This window comes from Pagrus major, chromosome 3 (assembly GCF_040436345.1).
Source record: "Pagrus major chromosome 3, Pma_NU_1.0".
Classification (NCBI taxonomy): Eukaryota; Metazoa; Chordata; class Actinopteri; order Spariformes; family Sparidae; genus Pagrus; species Pagrus major.
In genome coordinates this window covers 1,466,172-1,485,974 of record NC_133217.1, presented here as the reverse complement: position 1 = coordinate 1,485,974, position 19,803 = coordinate 1,466,172, and the positions used below count along the sequence as shown (strand labels likewise).

General features: G+C 40.2%; 1 protein-coding gene across 1 annotated transcript in view; it reads left to right on the top strand.

Annotated features, from left to right (window-relative positions):
- Positions 1-19,803, top strand: part of LOC140994098 (collagen alpha-1(XIV) chain-like) — a 179,583-nt gene that overhangs the window by 62,379 nt on the left and 97,401 nt on the right. The window contains exons 13-21 of the mRNA XM_073463674.1: positions 500-639; positions 1,325-1,451; positions 1,614-1,753; positions 3,426-3,558; positions 3,779-3,823; positions 5,465-5,610; positions 13,495-13,624; positions 18,483-18,605; positions 19,192-19,341. Coding sequence (XP_073319775.1) covers positions 500-639; positions 1,325-1,451; positions 1,614-1,753; positions 3,426-3,558; positions 3,779-3,823; positions 5,465-5,610; positions 13,495-13,624; positions 18,483-18,605; positions 19,192-19,341 — 1,134 coding nt within the window. The remainder of the gene's footprint in view (positions 1-499; positions 640-1,324; positions 1,452-1,613; positions 1,754-3,425; positions 3,559-3,778; positions 3,824-5,464; positions 5,611-13,494; positions 13,625-18,482; positions 18,606-19,191; positions 19,342-19,803) is intronic.

The following is a 19,803-nucleotide window of genomic DNA, read 5'->3' as shown; positions in this document are numbered from 1 at the left end:
CTGGTTGAATTAAAAAAGCTTTTTAGACCTCTGCAGTACCTCCGGGGGAGAGAGACAGAGAGAATAAATGAAAGAGAAAGAGGAAGTTGAAGCAGGGTGAGTGATGCAGTGAGGCTCTGTTCAATGTATAATTAAAATATTGGAGTCCAATTACTCTTTTTAATGACCACACGAGTTTGTGTGTGAAATCACTTACCAAATCTCAACTCCACTGACCTTTGACCCTGATATTTGCAGCTCTGTGGCAGCTGGTGTTTCTGTTCTCATTGAGGCTTGGCCATGTTTTTGTGTTTACAGTCATGTCCCAGATGTTATCAACAGGCTGTATAGTTTGTTACAGTGGTGTATTTGATTATAATCAGGACTCATAATTTCCATTTTTACTTTCCCAAACACAGAGTGTCCTGTGTTCAGTTTACCATCGCCACCTTTCAGGATTTCCACATCTTCAGTTTTTAAATGTGTGTTAACATTTCTGCCTTATCTCCTCTCTCCTCAGTACCGCTGACGCCGGCGAGGAACCTGCGTTTCTCAGATGTGGACCACAGCTCCGCTCGACTCAGCTGGGATGCCAGCTCCCAGAAGGTCAAAGGCTACCGCATCATGTATGTCAAGACCAACGGAGTCCAGACCAATGAGGTGAGAGGATCCAGCAGTTCTTCGCCACTTTTCACAGCTCTGTTGTACTTCTGCTGAACAAGGAGAAGTTCATCAGTGTTCAAAAATAAACTGGCAAAGTCTCCACAGCCTGTTGTACACCTCCGAGGTTTCTGAATCATGTCTGTAAATATCCACAAGTTTTTGTTCACTGTGACCCAAACTTCTGAACACAATCAAGTTTGCCTGAATTTAATCGTTGTGTGACCATGAGTTGTTACCAGACATTTCCCCTATTAACTCCTCATATAGTATAATTAAATAGATATCTGATACTGTATTTGTACTTAAGTAGGATTTTGAATACAGGACTGTTGTGAAGTAATTTTACATTGTTGTATTGCTACTTTGACTTGAGTAAAGGATTTTGATACTTCTTCCACCACTGGGTATTTGTGAGGGAGGCACGACCCTCCTGAAGCTCACCAGAGTTTAACAGATTTTCTTTTTTGTTTTGTCAGTTGTTTTGTTTATTGGTCAAATACTGGCTTCTAAGGGTTTTTCTTTAAAAAACCTTACATTGCGTGAGCTCATTCTCTTGTGCTTCATTTCCAACCCACCTGTTTGAATCATGTTGTTAATGATAAGGAGTTACCACATGCTAAGACTGTTAAGTTGTGCTATCTTACATCAATTAAATATGTGTTGCTTGTTTCTCTGTCTACAGGTGGATGTTGGCCGTGTGACAACCTGGTTGCTTAGAAACCTGACCTCCCTGACGGAGTACACCGTGGGCGTCTTCGCCATCTATGATGAGGGACAAGCTGAGGCTGTGACTGACAGCTTCACCACAAGTACAAACTGATATTTTTAGTCATAATATTAGTAGCAATCAGGTATCACAGGTAAAAAAACATAAGCTGTTCAGTCAATTGTTACTCTAAACAAAAGTGTGTGTGTGTGTGTGTGTGTGTGTGTGTGTGTGTGTGTGTGTGTGTGTGTGTGTGTGTGTGTAGAGACCGTCCCAGACCCGCTGGATCTGAGGAGCAGTGACATCTCAACAGACAGCTTCAAGGTGTCATGGCAACACGCGGCCTCTGATGTGGTGCTGTACCGACTCACCTGGACGCCCACCGATGGAGGAGACAGTGACGAGGTGTGTTTGTGTGCGTAGCCAACTTTTGTGGACACATTTCAGACTCAAAACCAGTAATTTAAAGACAACTGGTTAGATTGGGGACAAAAGCTGTGTCCACAACAGAGGTGGTAAAAGTATAAACATTGTTTCCTCCAGTAGAAGTTCAGATACTTGTGTAAGCTACATCTGCCGTGCGTGATGTGCTCTGATAGGTTGAAATCGGTCTTGTGATGTTGGGAAGGCGGCGTGCGATGACGCCAAATAACAATAATCCATAATTCCCCTCAAATGCATCAAACTAAAGTAATGAGCCTGTTTTGAAAATAAAAAGAGGAAAGAGTTCAGATATTTGTGTTCAGATGTAGGGAGGGAAAGTCAAAAGTTGTCAGAGAAATAAATATACCTGAAAAAAACCCACTAAAGTACAGTAACTAAGTATTTGTACTGCGTTACTTCGCATCTCTGCACCACAATTTGGAAAAAGTTGCTTTCAGTGAGCAGGGTTAAGGTCAGGGTAAGTCTCTAAGAAATGAATGCAAGTCTATGTAATGTCAACATGTGTGTTTGTGTATTCATTTTTTATACTAAGATGATTTAGATTTCTTCACAAAGTCCTTCAAAAGATTTCTCTGCAGAAATTACTGCTGTATTTTGCTGTATTTTTAAATATATCAGTTTATGAAAATGTAATACACAGCATGTAATAGTTGATTTTACTTGAATGGCATTAGCTGAAGCTTTGCAGCAGAAAACCAGAATATTTCCTGACTGTTAATCTGTCTGTCAGGGCTACCTGCCAGGTCGCAGTGGCACAAGGCTACGCTCAACTAAATAAACTCCTTTTGGCTGCTCGTATCAGCTATCACATTCTGTTGTTCACTGCCCTAAAGAGAGGTTTGAAGTGTAGGTGTTCTGCTAAATTGAGAGCTTCTCCTTCAGCCACAGTTTTCTCTACAGTGTCTGCCCTCATAGGTGAACAAGATCCTCTGAGATACTTGAACTCCTTCACTCATAACGTGGAGAGAGCAATCCACTGTTTTCCAGTCGAGAGCCATCGCCTCAGACTTAATACACCGGGTATGATTTGATGTAGTGACCGATGATTTTCTTCTTTCATTCTTATTTAATCTATTTCATCACAAATGTCACGAAGAACACAAACCTCACAACTGTAGCAACACAGTCATGTGTTACTGTGTGCTGTCCCTCTCTTTTATCTCTTTCACTCCTAAAATCACACATTCCACATTTTATCTCACTTGAGAAACTTCATTCAGATTATTTGATTAAGATACAAAATGAAACCGAGATGAATGTAAAAAGATAAAAGTTAACCCTCTCCTCCGTCTCTCTCTCTCTGTCACACTAATGAGTCAGATTATTATCTCCGACATGATAATCCCAAAAACAAGACATGTTATCGGCCTCTTCACCTCAGAGCCTGTCATTTATCTGCCGGCTTCTTTTTGTGTTTTGATCTTTCCGTATGTGTCGTTATGCACTGATGTAACATTACATATAAAGGTGTGTTTTGCTGCAAAGAAATTACAGTAAAACTTAAATCCATGGCTTTTTGCTTTGATGTAGACAAAGTTTTACGTTCTGATTTTCCATCTCTTTGACTTTTTAATCGTCTGTATCAGCTGCACATCTGCTCGTCTAACACAAAGTCTTCATCGGTCTGTCTCAGGTACTGGTGGACGGACACATTAACACCTACCTGATAAAAGGACTCAGCCCAGCGTCAGAATACGAAGTCTTGCTTGCTGCGATCTACAGTAACGAGGCTGAGAGTGATGAATTAATCCTTGTAGAGTCCACCAGTAAGTCACCACTTCTGAATAAAATCTGGTCTTTCAGCTGCCCTCTTGTTTCTGAAAAATGCACAAATGTCTTCAGAGTAATTACTGATTTTTTTGTGCTTTGGCTGCTATGCCAAATGTTGTGTTTATCACTGAGCTAATCTGTAGTCTAAAGCTTTATTAAATATCTTTAAGTTGTATTAAAAAGCAGATGAACTATAGAGATTTGTTTCATTTCCAGTTAAAAGAACAACCACAGTCGCTACGACAACCACCACCACAGAAGGTAAATGCTCATTCCAGCTGCTGTGAATTTTGTTTCTTTCTTTCTTTTCTCATGTTCGACCTTGCCCATCATCCTTGATCTCCCCCTGCTCTCGCTCCTCGAACTGTCTGCTGTGTGTTTGTGTTCCCCAGTGTGTGGAATACATTAAATATCACTTTTAAGGCTGTTTCAGAGCAAATATTCATGATGAGATGAAACCGTTGCAAGGAAAAGTTGCAGCCGTGTGATCTGTGCCATAGCTGGGTTTTGAAACAAAAGGCACGCCACCTGTTTCAACAGCCAATCAGTGTCTTGCAATGAAGTGAGCTGGTCAAGTCAGTTACAAGCTGTCAGCTGTAAAAGTGGCAGAGTTTTGGACGGAGGAAACTTGAGGATCACCTCCAAGAAGAAAATGATTGAGAAACTGACAACTTATGTGCTCGTCTTTTGCTTTGCTTTGCTTTCATTGACCCGCTCAAACTCAGTAGAAATGCTCTTGTGCTCATTTATATTTTAAGATGCTTCAAATTCCAACCAGCTATAAAAAAAAAAACCCTGAAGAGTAGTTTGAATTGAAGTACAGAAAGTCAATGCTATGGAGATGTTACACACCGAGCAGAAATATATCCAAAAGATGTCAATTCAAAGTCTTTACCGATGTTGAAAAGACGTCCTGTGCAGAGCCAGAATTAACATTTTTTGACGTCTTTTCAACATTCACTAGTGACGTCCAGACAACATCCTTACAGGGTCCAAAAGTTTTTACATTATAATTTTAGACGTCTTCAGCCACAAAGAACTGAAGACGTCTGAAGAACTTTATTACATACCATGTTTTGGTCATCCATTCTTTATCAAATATTTCCAGGTTGGATGACCTAAACATGGTATGTAATAAAGCTGAGAAATAACTAGACTACTGAGTTTGAGGCTCAGGGTTCAAATATCCCTGTAGTTTTTGGTGCATGGAGTACATTTTTGCCATCATAAAAATGGATCATGAAAACAAGAAGTTCTATAGACTGAAGTTGAAAGGATGTCTAAAATGACATTGTAAAAACTTTCATTTTGAACCCTGGAAGGATGTCATTAGGCTCGACATGATTCACCATTTACAGAATTTTATAGATCAATCAATTATTGTTAAATTGAAAAAATAATTCATAAATTAATTGATAATGGAAGTTTAGTAACTAGTAGTAACAGTAACTTTAGTAACAGTCATAGAATTGTATTAGTTAAGTTTTGTTTTTTTTAATCTTGGTGTCATTTTATGTTTCAACTTCTCAGCCACTTTTATAGCTTAAGCTTAGCAGTATAGTGCTGGAACAAGCAGAGATGAGATTTGTGTAGGTGACAGATCTAACGGTGTAGAAAAATGCTTTTACAGCTTCTTATAATCTTTTTTTTCAACTTATGCTAAGAAAAAACAGGGTTCATGTTTTTCTAGCGCTGCTTCAGTTTGTCTTTAGATCCGTGTTGTGTCATCCATCACGAAGGTTGTCAGATGTGTTGCCACACAAACCTTTGGAGGAAAAGCCTGTGTAAATTAAATGCCAGAATTATGACATGTTGATATGATCTGTTTTTCTGATACAAGTTGAAAGACATCACGCAGACAGTGTTGTGCTTCAGTGAGCTGAGTCTGTTCTGATCCTGCAGCTCCTCGGTTTGGAGTGAGGAACATGAGGATTGATGAGGAAACCACCTTCAGTATGCGGGTTTCCTGGCAGCCCGTTGACTCCAGAAATGTCCGGCATTATCGCCTGAACTACGTCAGCGCCAAGGGAGACAGAGCAGAGGAGACGGTAAGATGGAATAACAGAGATTCATTTGTTTAACTTCTGAAACTCATTGTGTTTTCTAGTGTAGCCCAGAACGGACAAACCCGCACTAGAGAGGGCTTTTCAGATTTTTCGCCTTTCTTTTAGCGACCACTGTAGTTTCTTCTGTATGAGTGAGGGGGTATTAAGTTGGTTGTAATCGGCCACATCACCAGTAGATGCCACTAAATCCTACACACCAACTGGCTATTTGAGCTCACAGGTGGTAATAACAAAGGTAAGAATAAGGATTTGGTACTATAAGTGCTTCGTATAATTGTGTTGCCAAAGTTGGAGTTGAGAGTCTTGGACTGTTATTGTATGAAAGTTGGACAGTAAATGATTTGTTGAGTTGTACAAGGTTATTAGGGAGTCATGGACGAGACAAAGAGAAGATGTTGACGAAACAAAGCCAAAGCTTCGACGTGTCAATCTTGAACAGAATGAGGGAGATTATTGATGAAGACGAAGGCAGGCCTCCTGATTAAAAGTCCTCCATGGAGAGAAGGAGGGAGGCAGACAAAGACAGTAGTGTTGAATGTGATGGCAGGCCTTCAGACTCGAGTTGCAAGAAGAGAGAGAGAGAGAGAGAGAGAGAGAGAGAGAGAGAGAGGAGGATAATGATGATGAAAACAGTGGCAGATTTTCAAAGAGAGAGAGAGAGAGAAGGAAGGAGAGAGAATGGCAGGTCTTCACACTAATGAGCCACAGCAGACAGACAGAGAGAGAGAGCTGCAGAGGAGTCTTGTTCAAAACAAACACTGATGCAAAAACATACAGTTTTAGTGTGGTGGAAATGTTGTTTGTGTGTGAACACGTTTGACAGGCAAACAGATACTGATGACAGCCCGACGTTCAACATGGAAATTAAGACGTCTGCGTCATTATGTGAAATCAGTAACTAAATATCTTCTTTAATATCAACTGTCTTTAAAAATGATTTTTCCCTCCTTCAGATTGTGATAATTTAACGGCTGTCGTGCATGTACGGGTGCGTTGATTTTAATATAATAACTTCCCATTAATGAAAGATAGTTGAGCTTAATTTCTTCAGGATGTGTAATTTAGATCAAGATATCAGGGAGATCCTGTATGTAAGATAAGAAACACAGACACAGTCACAAGTATTATTAAAATTTTTAAAGTGGAGCGAAGCTGTCTTTTTCTATCCTACTCATCATCTGATGTGATTAATGTGAAAACGTCTCAGTTTGGATACGTTTAGGCACCAAAACAACTTGCTTAGGTTTAGGAAAAGATCATACTTAGGTTTAAAATAACTGTTCAGTCACATAAGTCACGTCACGTTATACAAGTGATGTAAGTTAGTGACAAAAGTACGTCACTTACGTTCATTAACTTGCGTCAGTATTTGACGCATTGGGAGTGAGAACGGGTTGCCTTTTACATTCTTTTTTATGTCACGTAGTTCCATACTGGGGTGTGTACAGTATGTCAGGTTAATACGTTTCAAATACCTCCAGGAATCCTGTATATTTCTAAAAGTCTGAGTTGTCAGGTGTGTATTTGTGTGAGTTTGTGGCATCACACCGGTGGCTGCCGTGTGTCTGACTCTGGCCACAGGTCCCACATCAGCCTTTTCATCCTGACAATAAAGAGCCACCAGCTGCCTGCACCGGCGGCTTGTTAAATGAGATCTCTTATCAAAGTGTGAACAGCTGTGGGCTCTGTTTGGCAATCCGGTCAGGTTATGAATCACCGAGTGCTGCACTCAATAGCTACCATTTAGATGTCTATCTTCTGGGGGAAAAAACTGGCAGGCTTCCTCTCCTGCTTTGTTCAAAGTAAGTTTCTCTCTGTGGTTTGTGGTTGCCAAGGGAGGAACACCAGCCATTAAAAAAACACTCATTTACATGCGATTGATTTCTGGATGGCAGTTATCCCACTTCATCTTCACTGATGGAATTTGGTCTTAAACGGCTAATATAACTTGTGACCAGATGATATCAGATTTAATTAAATCACACATTTTAGCAGAACTTTCACACATTTCAAACACTCCAGCATCATAAAAGCAGACAGAAAAGGCTGTTTATCTGTTCAAGGGTTGCTTTTCTCGGCTTTTTTACAACCTTTGACCCTTCTCAAGAAAGTAAAACAGTCTACATGTCGTCCCTCTTGAATGATAAAGTCTCTGAAAGGTTGAATCAATGAAAAAGTTTTTCAACAGGAGAGTGACTCAAGTCCTCCAAAGTCCAAAACTTTCTCTAAACGTTTTGGTTTCGGTCTTTTTTTCTTTCTGACATTTTCTCTCTAAACAAACAGTGGAGAGTGAGGATTGTTATTGCCAACGTCCCACAGTAGTGTGCCGTGCTTTCTTTCTTTGCTGCTTTTATCCCTGAAACTTCCTGATTTGTGTCGACCAGCTGTTCCACATTGTTTCGTCCACATTTACCTGAAAAACTCAGAGGGTTTCCGTTTAAATTACCATCACTATGCCAAACAGCTCCGGTGCTGGCTGAATTGAAGACAATTAAGTCTCCTGGGGACGCATCTGTCGCTTGTCAGTGCTTCTCACTAAAATGTTGGACACATTGTTTGCAAGCTAATTGGTGTAAATACTGGGGGGATTTTTTAGATGTATCATCCCAGAGGGAGATTTGTTTTCACAGCCGGTACAACACGGCAGCAAAGAGAAACATAAAATCTTAATTTCTACAGTCATACGTCCAGCTCTGAGGCGGTTTGTTGAGGTCTGCTCTTCTCTGTGTAAAGATCATGTCTCTCCAACCAGATGGAGGTAATGTGAAGTATTGATCGAACAGGTGATCAGTGTCATTTGCTATTGTGAGCACTAGATGTGTGACGGCTCTGTGGTTCATTTCTGAGAGACTGGGCGTAGGAAGACGGAAGATGATTTTGGAAGTGGTGTGTTTGATGTTTTGTTGAGATGGTTCACATGGTGGAGAAGCAGGGGGAAGAGTACAGACAAAAAATAACAAGTGGAAGAAACAGACAGTGCTCTGAGTTTACTGATGACATGGAGTCTTCGCTGGCATTGCGTATGGATAGAAGTGACTGGTGTATTGTCTGTAAGGAGTGGAAGATCTTTGCAGCTGCTCACCTGTTCAACTGTCTCGCCCTGGATGGAGGTGGGCTTCAGTCCAGTGTGGTGTGTGTTTGATGTGCTAATGACCAGTTCTGTTGCTTTGTCCATGTTCAGCTGCAGGCAGTTGTCAGCGCACCATTATGTGGAGAGAGAAGTGGAGCTGTAACAGAGTTATTGTCAACAAGTTTCATCATTTGTTTTTGAAGTATGTGGTGATGGACGAAGGGCTGGTAGAGGCTTTTTACTGTTGCGAAGCCTTTATTCAAAGTGATGGAGCTCAGATTATAAAATACAGTCTTTGTTTTGCAGGAGGGAAAGAAAAGCTGCATGAGGACATTTCATCTGTTGTCAGATACTCTCAAACTTGGGACGCACCATATGGATTTTATTCAGGCAATAAAATAATTACAATGCCTGCTTCTCATGGCCAATACTGACAAGATAACCGATAATTTCACATTTTTATATTTTCAAAAGAAGTTCCTAACCTGTTTATGCACACCTGGCGGTAAGAAAGATGTAGGGAGCGAAGATGAATGATTTAATATTCATAGCTGTAACAAGATTTACTTACTGAAAAACGTCCACACCAGCGACAACATGTGTGGCTCTTGTCCACATTGCTTGGCTCTATACAGGTGCAGCAGCTCTTCATCATGAGCACGACAACAGCCTTGTTGTTCTTCTTCTCTGTGTTTATTGGCTGCAGACAGACACAGTGAGAGACTAGCTGGTGATGAAGAAAGTATCTCGAACCAGATAATCTCCTCAAGAGTTGGTGGAGACCAAACAAACTAAAAGGAGAGTGAATATTCCAAACAAACACAGCTCCAGTGTTGCTCTGTGTCAGCTGTTTTTTGTAAAACCTTTTTCAGAACAACTTTACAAGGTGACAATACGTCAGGTCTGAGTCTGGAGCTTTGTTTTGGAGTTCCTCTGCCTCCTTATGGTCAAAAATGATTACAGAACACTTCTTACAGCATTACCCTCTGTCACCGAGTTTCTCGACGCTCACCTCTCTACAAGCTTATAAATATAGAAGTTAATGGCTCTGCCCATTCAGATGGCTCTGTCACTGTTTTACCAGATGTCAGTATCTACGGCGTAGCTGTGGGGCGACTTGACTCTGCAGCCATCTGTCCACAGACAGCTGTGACGCTGAACTTGGTGAAGCTCCATTATTTCTCTTTGCTGCTTCGTTCAGTGTCCAATAAACCAAAGCTGCCGGGCATCAAGTGCAATTCCACTGTGTGTAAACAGAGTTTCTTCTGTTATTGCTCAACGACAAAATGTTGTTCTAGGAGGTAAAAAACGTAGCGAAGGTAGGATTAAAAAGTTTAAGGCATCATTTTCTTCTGTCACAGATTTAGTTCATACAACTTTGGCAAAGAATCCAACTCTTCAAGTTTTTTTGGCCATCCTACACACTTCCACTTTTTGTGATTTTTCTATTAATTTTGTACGTCTGTTGGTGATGTCATCAGAGTTAGTTCGTTAGGCGGTTGCAGATAACCTTTATTGTACTAACATGCTTTTAATTCTGAACTAAAACAAATAAAATAAAACTTTCAATGCACTTGAATCATGTTATTTAATCAGCAAAGTTCCTGTTTATGGGAGTTCTCTTGCTCTTACATCGTCGTGCGAGTCTCATCATCCGCTTCTTTCAACTGTTGTAACAGTTTGATGGCAGTAGAAATGGTCTTCTATGACGTATTTCATCCCATGTGTTTTCTTTTAAATCGTTACAGTTAGACGGAAGGGTTACATTTTCCTTTTTAGAGCGGCTTTTCTTTTCCCCTAGTTTAACAGATGTACTGTCATGTTGCTTACTACTTACAGTCACTATAGTTGACTTCCATCACCCGTGTTGTGTTCCCCATGCAGTTTGGCCGCAAGCATTGCAGCTCCAGCAGTCTCAGGTGGATCGAACTTAATATTCTGGGCCGGCACAGAGCCTCTGTCAAAATAGATTGGGTTTCTGAATCCTATAAATACTTTATGAAACCATGTTTGCATTTACAAAGTGGAGTAAAAGGAGTGTAGGAGTGTGTGGCTCAGTGACAGTTTAGAGACTTGCTGCGTTTTTCATCAGACTGGGCTGAAATTGATTTGTTAAGGCCCACAGTGTTTGACTGACATGTCTGCGAGAGTGTATTTTTGGGGGGAACTAGAGGGTTCGTGGATGAAGCCGGGCTAGACTGTACATGCTCAGAATGCAAATGTGGCAGACAGACAGACAGACAGACACAAAGACTGTGGTAGAGAGAATCAGAGGAATGAAAGACTGAGGGTGTCTACACGCACACAAACAGCCCAACCTTTAACATATTAAAGGATTTCTCCTGCTGAGAACAAAACAACCAGAGCGCTGTTTGTCCTGAAGTCAAAACAGCAACAACAACAACAAAAAACAACAGCTCTGTGTTCAGTCATACAGTATGAATTAAACCACCAGACATCAGAGTTTTATAGATACAAATAAGAACCACTGATGAATAAATAAATCTACTGGTTTGGTCGAAGTACTGCATACTGTGAGGTGATCTGTTTTCAATAGAAATATAGTTTGCAATGAGCTGTGATGAGTTTCTTGAATGTGAAGCGCCTTGATTATTCAGTCATTTAATTCTCAGCCACAAACAGACATTGCAATCTTGTTATTTTATGTTTGAACACTTTTTTAAGTGCATTTCCAGAAAAATAACTATGTGATCCGTCACAATCATGAAGGCTGCAACTAAAGGCTTATTTATACTCAACGTTAGAGGGAGTTACAACGGAGACAGGAGTTACAACAGAGTGTTTCAGACAGAGGAGGAGGAAACTGATGTTTGTAAACCTGTTCTAGTAGGAACTCAAAATTAGGAACTTGAAAATGTTTAGTTGTGTGGCTTGCAAACTGTCTTTGCTTGTCCAAAACACAATGTCAGTTTTCAATCATATAAAGATCATCACAATTGGGAAGCTGGGACAAATTAATTGATTGTTAAAGAGTTAATTTTCTTTCAGTCAACTAATCTCTTTAATATAATGTTTTCAGCTCTACACAATATGTAAAACTATATGTTGTGTGATAGAAGACTGTAAAACGAGAGAAAGCTTTATTGTGATACTGAAATAGCAAGAAATATTCATAATTAGATTTTTGATAATAATTCATAAACAGCAGCTGTTGAGAGAAACAAAGATAGAGAAGAAAACAGAGGAAGAGTTGTGAGTGGAGATGAAGAGAGAAAAGAAGCCTGGAGGGTAAAGCAGCAGATCAGCTTTTCTTTGGACGTGTGACTCATTTAGGGATCAGTTTTAAGAAAAGGCCGCAGTTCACAGAGAGGTGAGGAGGAAACCTGCACACAATTAACCTCTGCAGCACCTGAAACCTCCGAGCCTCACTGCAGCCACTCTCAGATCCTCACCTCCATTAAAAGGCTAATACATTTTTTATTTTCCGGTACTTGGTACCTACGAAGTCTTAATTCGCTGTTTTAGTTCATTCAAGGATCAGTCCCAAAGGAAGTGCCTGAAGGTAATAAAAAAGCTATCAAAGAGGAGTTCCACCAAAATGAAAACTCTTCCAGATCTTTTTCAGGGTGCTGGAAGATGGCTGCTTATTTATTTGTGATTGTGAGATTGTATTTTCATTGATCTTTGAGTCCAACCTCAAAAACTTTTCTTTTCTTAACAAACCTACACTCAGTAGAAGTCCCTATTAAAGGTACCAGCATGTGTTTCTCCTGCAGAGTGTGAAGTCAAACAGTCAGACTCTCCTGCTGTTACTGCTGCTGCTATCCTCACCTCACCTGGTGCTGTTTGTTCACACTGTATATCTGCAGTAACTTGAATTAATATAATGAGAGCCCATTTAAAAAATGCTACAGAAGGGATTGAAAATAAAGCAAGGTCACTAAAAGAACATTTTGATCCCCTCCTGACTCTGTTACCTGTTCAGTGACGTGTTTTATGGTTCTGTTGTTATTTTTCTTTCAATAAAGAAAACAAGAAGAACTTGGCAACATGAGAGCACCAAGACTGAACAGAGAGCTTCAGCTGCAGAAACACAAACTGCATCAACAAAATATCAAAACAGAAAATTACTTTCTTTTGCAGTGATCCCTCAAATGTGGTTATGAAACACTTGACAAAGATACGTAACGGAGGCAGAAGACTTTACAGTTTAACAGTAAACTTTATCGTCTGAAATGACACCAGAGCACTGAAACAGTAAACTTCATTTAATTACTATAATTTATCCAGAGCATCTTTTTCTGCATTATAATATCTTAAAAAAGATTTTTCATATCGGCAAACATCTCTACCAATACAGATTTATCTGTGCTAGGACAATATCATCTAATTTTATCGGCCAGCTGATATATCGTTCAGGCTCGGAGCCATGAAAGGTGAAATACCAAAGATGGAGAAATAATTAGGAGGAGTTTCAGGATTCTCCAAATCCACAATAAAATTTTTGATTTTCGATTTGAGAAACAGAAAATTCTCCGATGTAACGTGCATGAACTCGCCGACAACAAACCACAACACTTTCTCTAGCAGTTAATGTTTACTACAATGTCAACGACAGGGAAATAAACCAAATTAAAACACAGCCTGCTACATTTGATTTTGATTGTCCAGATTGTCCGTCCATCACGACCAATCTGAGGTTTAGTGTCGGGCCCGAGAACGTCCCGACATAATGACTTTATACACCACGTTTAAACAGATGATCGAAAATGGTTTTGGAAATACTAGTTTTTCACTTGAATGTACTTAAAATTAAAATTTGTTTCTGTTTGCAGAGGACGGTGCCCACGGGTCAGAGCAGCCTGGTTCTGCAGCCTCTGCTGTCAGATACAGAGTACAAAGTGGCCATCACTCCTGTTTACCCTGAAGGAGACGGACCAGTGGCATCACGAATGGGCCGAACACGTAAGTCGTTAATGTCCAGTTTGTTTTGACCGTATGGTTTTTTGGCCACTTGGGGGCAGTACAAACAAGTAGTGAACACAAAATGTACATTTCCATCACCTTTTAAGTTTGTATTGTACACGTCTATGGTGCTGTTGGGCCTTGGCAGAGGAATGCGCTCTCCTGAGTGCCATTCTGGTTCTAGATGAAATCAAGATGAAATCCAGTCACAGCGGCTTAAACTAAACTCTTGTCGTGCTACAGACAAACATTGCAATTTAACAGAAACTTGTCAGCTGTTAACTTCTTTAGGATGTCTTTGTTTGCTGAACATGTTGCAGGACTGTTGTCAGAGGGGGAGTGGAGATGGATGGAGAAGGAGTTGTCCTTCTTGTAACCAAAATAAATGAAAAAAGGGATTAATTTCTACTTTATAAACTATAAACCGTGACAGAAACAAGGAGGGAAAACCTGTTAATGAATGTTATAGTCATTCAGTTGTTGAAATGATATTCATCCATCTGAGCTATTAAACATATATTAGAGTGTTCTGGGAGAATTGGAGTTGTGCCTCCAGTTTAAAGCAGTAACTTGACTGTTAAATCTATTGTAATAATTCTGGATAAGTGTCATGAAAATACTTTATAATTGCAATGACCTTCCCCTCCAAAACTTCCTGATACATTTTTGCAGCACCTCCATTAACTGGCATTTAGTGTGAGGCGTTCTCAGCAGAGAGGAGCACTTTGCTCAGGTGCTTTCTGTTTCAACCCATCCTGTGTCTCTGCAGCTCATTAACTCGGGACAATTTCAGGGGAGTTGGAAGAGGTAGCAGCCTGTCGTGGTAGCTAAATGTTCAACATCCATTTTCTTAACTGTGGAGCTGAAGACAGAAATATGTGGGAAGCATTCTTTCCCCTTTTGTTGAATGTGACTGAGCGCTGCTGTGAATGCACCTTCAGAGGCTGATGATTTTCTCTGCTGCCAAGTGCATTACGGAGCAAACACTCGACTTTCAGCGAGGAGGAGACGCTAAATTCAAGTCATTCATCTTTTCACACCATCCCATCACGTCTCCCTGTGCAGCGCATTACACACATTAGCAGACGCTAATGACATTCTCTGGTTTTTAAGCGATGGGGCCTCCGACACCTCGTGATGATGAATGGTTCCTGTTAGCGAGTGAGGGATGAGATGATCACCCAAGCAGGAGCGACAGGGATTGAAGAGAAGGGAGAGGACTGGCTTTTTTAGAGTGAAGATATATGATGTGACAAAGGGAGTCAGTGTAATCTGGGGACTTGAACCTATGAGGGATGGGGTGAACGTTGAGGGAGGCATGACAGGGAATGCAGAGAGGATGATTGGGTGTTCAGCCTCAAACTGAAGATAGATAATGTGACAAAAGAGGCAGAATAATCTGAGCGTTTGATCCACCGAGGAATGAGGTGATCACTGGGAGAGGCCTGGGTGGAATACAGAGAGGATGACACACGAGTTTTCAGTAGTGAAAGACGGAATAAAAAATAGATAATAAAAACAGAAAAGTCACGTATGACCCGGAGTATTGTGACCAGTTTAATCTGGGGATTTGAAGCACTGAGCGATGACCAATGAGCTGATGTCTCACTGGTCTAAAAGAGGAAATAGAGGATTTGGGGATTTTTGATCTCTACAGATTTTTGTTTTCATGGAGGATTTGAATCGGTGAGAGCTGAGATGTTTGCAGAAGGAGAAGCTGAAGAGTTTTTTGTGTAAGAATACTAATGTAATATAGTATGTGTGATTGCTGTGTGATCTGAGTACTTGGAACCATAAAGTCAGAGTTAAATGACAATTTTCAATCACAAAATGCCTGAGGAGAGTAAAAAATATGTTCAAAGACAAATGTTGAAAGGATTTTGGTATTTGGGACGATGAAAGAATGTTTTTTGACGGAGGGGACAAGTATGAAAGTGGGGGGTTTGAATCACTGAGGGAGATGTACAGTAGGAGGGTAAGGGCATGATAATGACAGTGATTTTAATGAAGTCAGACTTTGAACTAAAATAAAATATGAAATTCAGGTAAAAACTATTTGAGGACATGAACCCATAACATTAGATCTATGATTCTGGTAGGTTTAAACTGAGGTGAAAAACAGTGCAGGAAGATATGGCAGGGAAGATGTAAGGAAGACATTTATTGCTGAAAGAAAGAGGGAATTTAGCATAATCTGAATCTGTAAGGGAAGTAAGGACAACTCAAAGGTGATAAAGGAGGTAAAGCAGAGGATGACGAGGATTTTAGTTGGGAAGTAAATTGCAATGCGATGATACAAGGTGTGATTGATACGTTTGTGGCTACGTTCTGAACACCTAGTGACATTTTTGTACAACAAAGTCGCCTTCTACATTTAAACACTTCATCTGGTCACTTTGTAACGGCGATCACTGAGCTCCTTCTTCATCTTAGGGAAAGGGTAGTAGACTGAAGTATTTTTGTGTCTACATGTTACTGTATGTTGTAGCATGTGTTCAAGGGAAGCTGTTAATAAAGTTAAATGAATCTGACTCTGAATCTGAGGGTGTAAAATCAGGTGAACAGGGCGGTTGCTGGACGAGTTCAAATCTGCATTCCTGGATGGCAGCTGTCGCCACAGTGGACTTTTGTTCTTGTCCATTTTCTCAGACAGTGCGGAGCTGCCATTTTCAGCTACCTGAAACAGATATAACGAACAACTTAACTTCAGACTTTCTGCATAATCACTCAAAGAGTTAAAGTGCTTGGAACAAGATCTGTATAACTCACCTCCTTCTACCTGAGGACATGAACTTATCAATCACTGCTTGTAAATGATGATAGGATTGATACTAGGGCTGTCACGATATCAGATTTTAAATACTCAATTATCCTAGCCAAATAAATTCATAATAACGATATTATCATGATAGCTATAGAAATTTAAATTTAAATAGAATTTTTTTATATCACCATTATCATGAGTAGCGTAATACGGGGCGAAATGTGATCAGTTGTTAAGGTCTGGGCTGTATGTTTGTCCTCAGAAGCAGATTATTTCAATCTCACTGCAATTTCACACTGACTCCGAGTCATACATAGGTTTAAGATGTCTTACGTCCTGTAATGTTGCTTTGATTTTATTTATTTCTTTATTTCTTTATTTGAAAATGAACAGCAAGAGCAAACCCAATCCTATAAAGAGAATAATATCTGTATATGTTGAAGTGATATTGTTTATTATTCCTTTTTGGTTACAAGAGTAGAACTACACCGTGTTATAAATGCTTCTGCTATGACAGTAGCACATAGTCATATTTTATGTTGTGGCTTTCAAAATTATTTTCACCAAAAAGCTTGAATTCCCAAGTGCTGAAAAAAGGCCTCATTTTGCCATCCTTATCAAATGGTCCCAGGAGCTAAAAATCAAGAACACACTTGGGGACTTCTTGTTCCTTTTGCAGATTTGTGTGCTCATTATTTGGCATCTCAAAGACGTGACGATACAGCAACACTTTGTGATGTTTAGGGCTTTGCAGTAGTTGAAATTCCTACCCGTAGGAGCAAAACTAAAGCTAGTTTTGTGGACTTAAAATGCAGAAATACTTCTCGACTTCCTCAAAACATTCCTGAGCTGTTGGAGGAGTTCCGTTGGTCATTAGTAGTCTGGCCATTAAATCTCCAGTTTCTCATTAACGTTAGGCCTGAAGGGTGAAAACACAGTGCGAGGAATGGCAGAAAGTGCTCAGAGGATGATAGTAATTTTCTCAGGACCAGCGAAGGGACAGAGAAGATAGATAATACAACAGAAGAGGCAGGTGTAATGTGAGGATTTGAGCATACGAGGATGCAGCAGATACTGAGAGGTGGGAGTGAGGCTGAACGTAGAGAGGATGATTGGCTTTTTAATGGTGAACGACCGCGGAAGGTGAAGAGGGAAAATGAGGCATAAGAGCCAGAATAATCTGCAGGTTTCGGCTCGTAAAACGGCAAAATGGATGGATACTCAGAGAGGAATGATGGAACATGGAGAGAATGACTGAAGCCTTTTAGCATTTTAAATGTGCAACAGAACAGCCAGCAGATTTACTCGGGGATTTAGACCTGAAAAAGTCTCATGTTTCCTATTAACCAAAGGGATCTTCAGAGGAGTCAAATCTATGGTGTTTTGGGACGAACATGGTGGACTGCAGAGATGACAAATGTATGAGGGTTGAAAATCACACATCCCTCAAAGAAAGTGGTTTTTAAATTAATACCATCCTGCCATTAGTTCCATTTCCCAGAGTTGTGTCCCAGTTGTCATCCCAGTGATAAGTCCTCTGGATTTAGTGTCTTTCTGACAGACTAATTCAACTGTACACTCTGTAACATCAAATGGTCTTACACTTTTCACTGACTGACTGTTGAAATGTTATTAAGTGTTATCAAACTTTCATCCTCCTTCTGTTCTTCCTCATTATCTTCCTCTTGCCAACTTGGTTTCTGTCCTTCCAGTTTCTCGCTGTACTTTTCACCTTCTGCTGTGTGATGACAGATTCCTCTTATAAAGAACTTTCAATCATTCTGACATAACGAGTTACATTTTTGGAAAGTACTCTGTTCACAGATTTGGTTTTATTTCACTGTATTTACCTTGTGTTGTTTTTAGTGTGGTCATGATACCAAAGGTTTGGCTTTGATACTGACTTGGTAATCAGTACCTAACCTGAGACACGGGACATACAGTACAGTATGCTTTTGCAAAACCATAAGACCAACAGAGTACCAAGTATATATAGAGTGAAAGAGTTCACACCTTGGTGATAGCCATATTATATTGTATGTTATATATTTTATCATAAACATCAAATTTGCTCGTCTCTGTTTCTCTCCTCAGTTCCTCTTTCAGCTCCAAAGAACCTGCGGGTATCAGAGGAATGGTACAACCGCTTCAGGATCAGCTGGGATGTTCCGCCTTCACCCACGATGGGCTACAGGGTCGTCTACCAACCTGTATCCGGTATGTTACACACACATGCTCACCTGTCTGCAGTGACTAAAAGTGACTAAAAGTAATAGATGAGAGGTAAACTTATGTTCCCCAGAGATTATTGTGAAATATCAGATTTTTTTCCTTGGCTCCTGATGGTGGCGCTGGAGAAATAAACAGGCTGACAAGATCATAAGAATTTGTCCTCTGGAAAATCAAGAGTTGGTATAAATATCGAAAACGGCACTTTTTCTAACAGTTTTAATGTGTTTTTATAATTAAACACAAAAGCAAGACGAACAGACGTACAGATGAATAAATACTCCTCAGTTGTTCTGTTTTCTATCATGCTAAATTGGATCAATAGAAATATGTATCTTTATATGAATCTAAACATAACACTATTGATACTGATGCACAGACACGTTTTCCGGTCATAATCTTTCATATTATTGTGTCATTCTCCTGCCTGTGTCACTTTACATCACAGAGTTATCTTCCATTTGTTCCAACTCACTTGAATTGAAGCTAATGATCGTCTCTGAACTCACTCCTCTGTGCTCCTTCCATTTGCTCCTCCTTGACGTGTCACCTCAATTATCCCGCTCCTCTGCAGCCCCTGGACCGGCTCTGGAAACGTTTGTTGGAGAAGACGTGAACACCATGCTGATTGTCAACCTGCTGAGCGGGGCGGAGTACAGTGTCAAGGTCATCGCCTCCTACACCACCGGATCCAGCGAGGCCCTTTCAGGAAGGGCCAAGACCTGTAAGTCCTCCTTCTGTTTCTTCGATCTGTTGCTGGTTCATTCAGTGTGTGAAACAGCTCTCAACTCTGCTGATCACATATTCGAGCCTCAGCCTGTTTAATATAAATGCAAAATAAAAGAACTAATAAACAAACGTGCAAGATAACAAGCAACAACTTAAACACTGCTCTCCTCCTCAGTCTCCACGCTTACTTAGAGAAATTAACCACCTTCAAAGAGGTATTTTCTAACAGTCATTTAAGTTGTTGTGTGTATCTATCAAACCATCTCGTACAACACTAATAAATCATCTGATTGCCTCAGTAGTTGAAACTGCACATGCCAAATCAGTTAGATACAGAACAACAAAAAGCTTCAGTCCTCATACCTACAATCACACTAGTTCTTCTTTTTGTTTCCCAGCTGTTGAATGTTGATGTCAACCTTTATTTTTACAAAGATTTTTTCTGGCTGGACCTCCT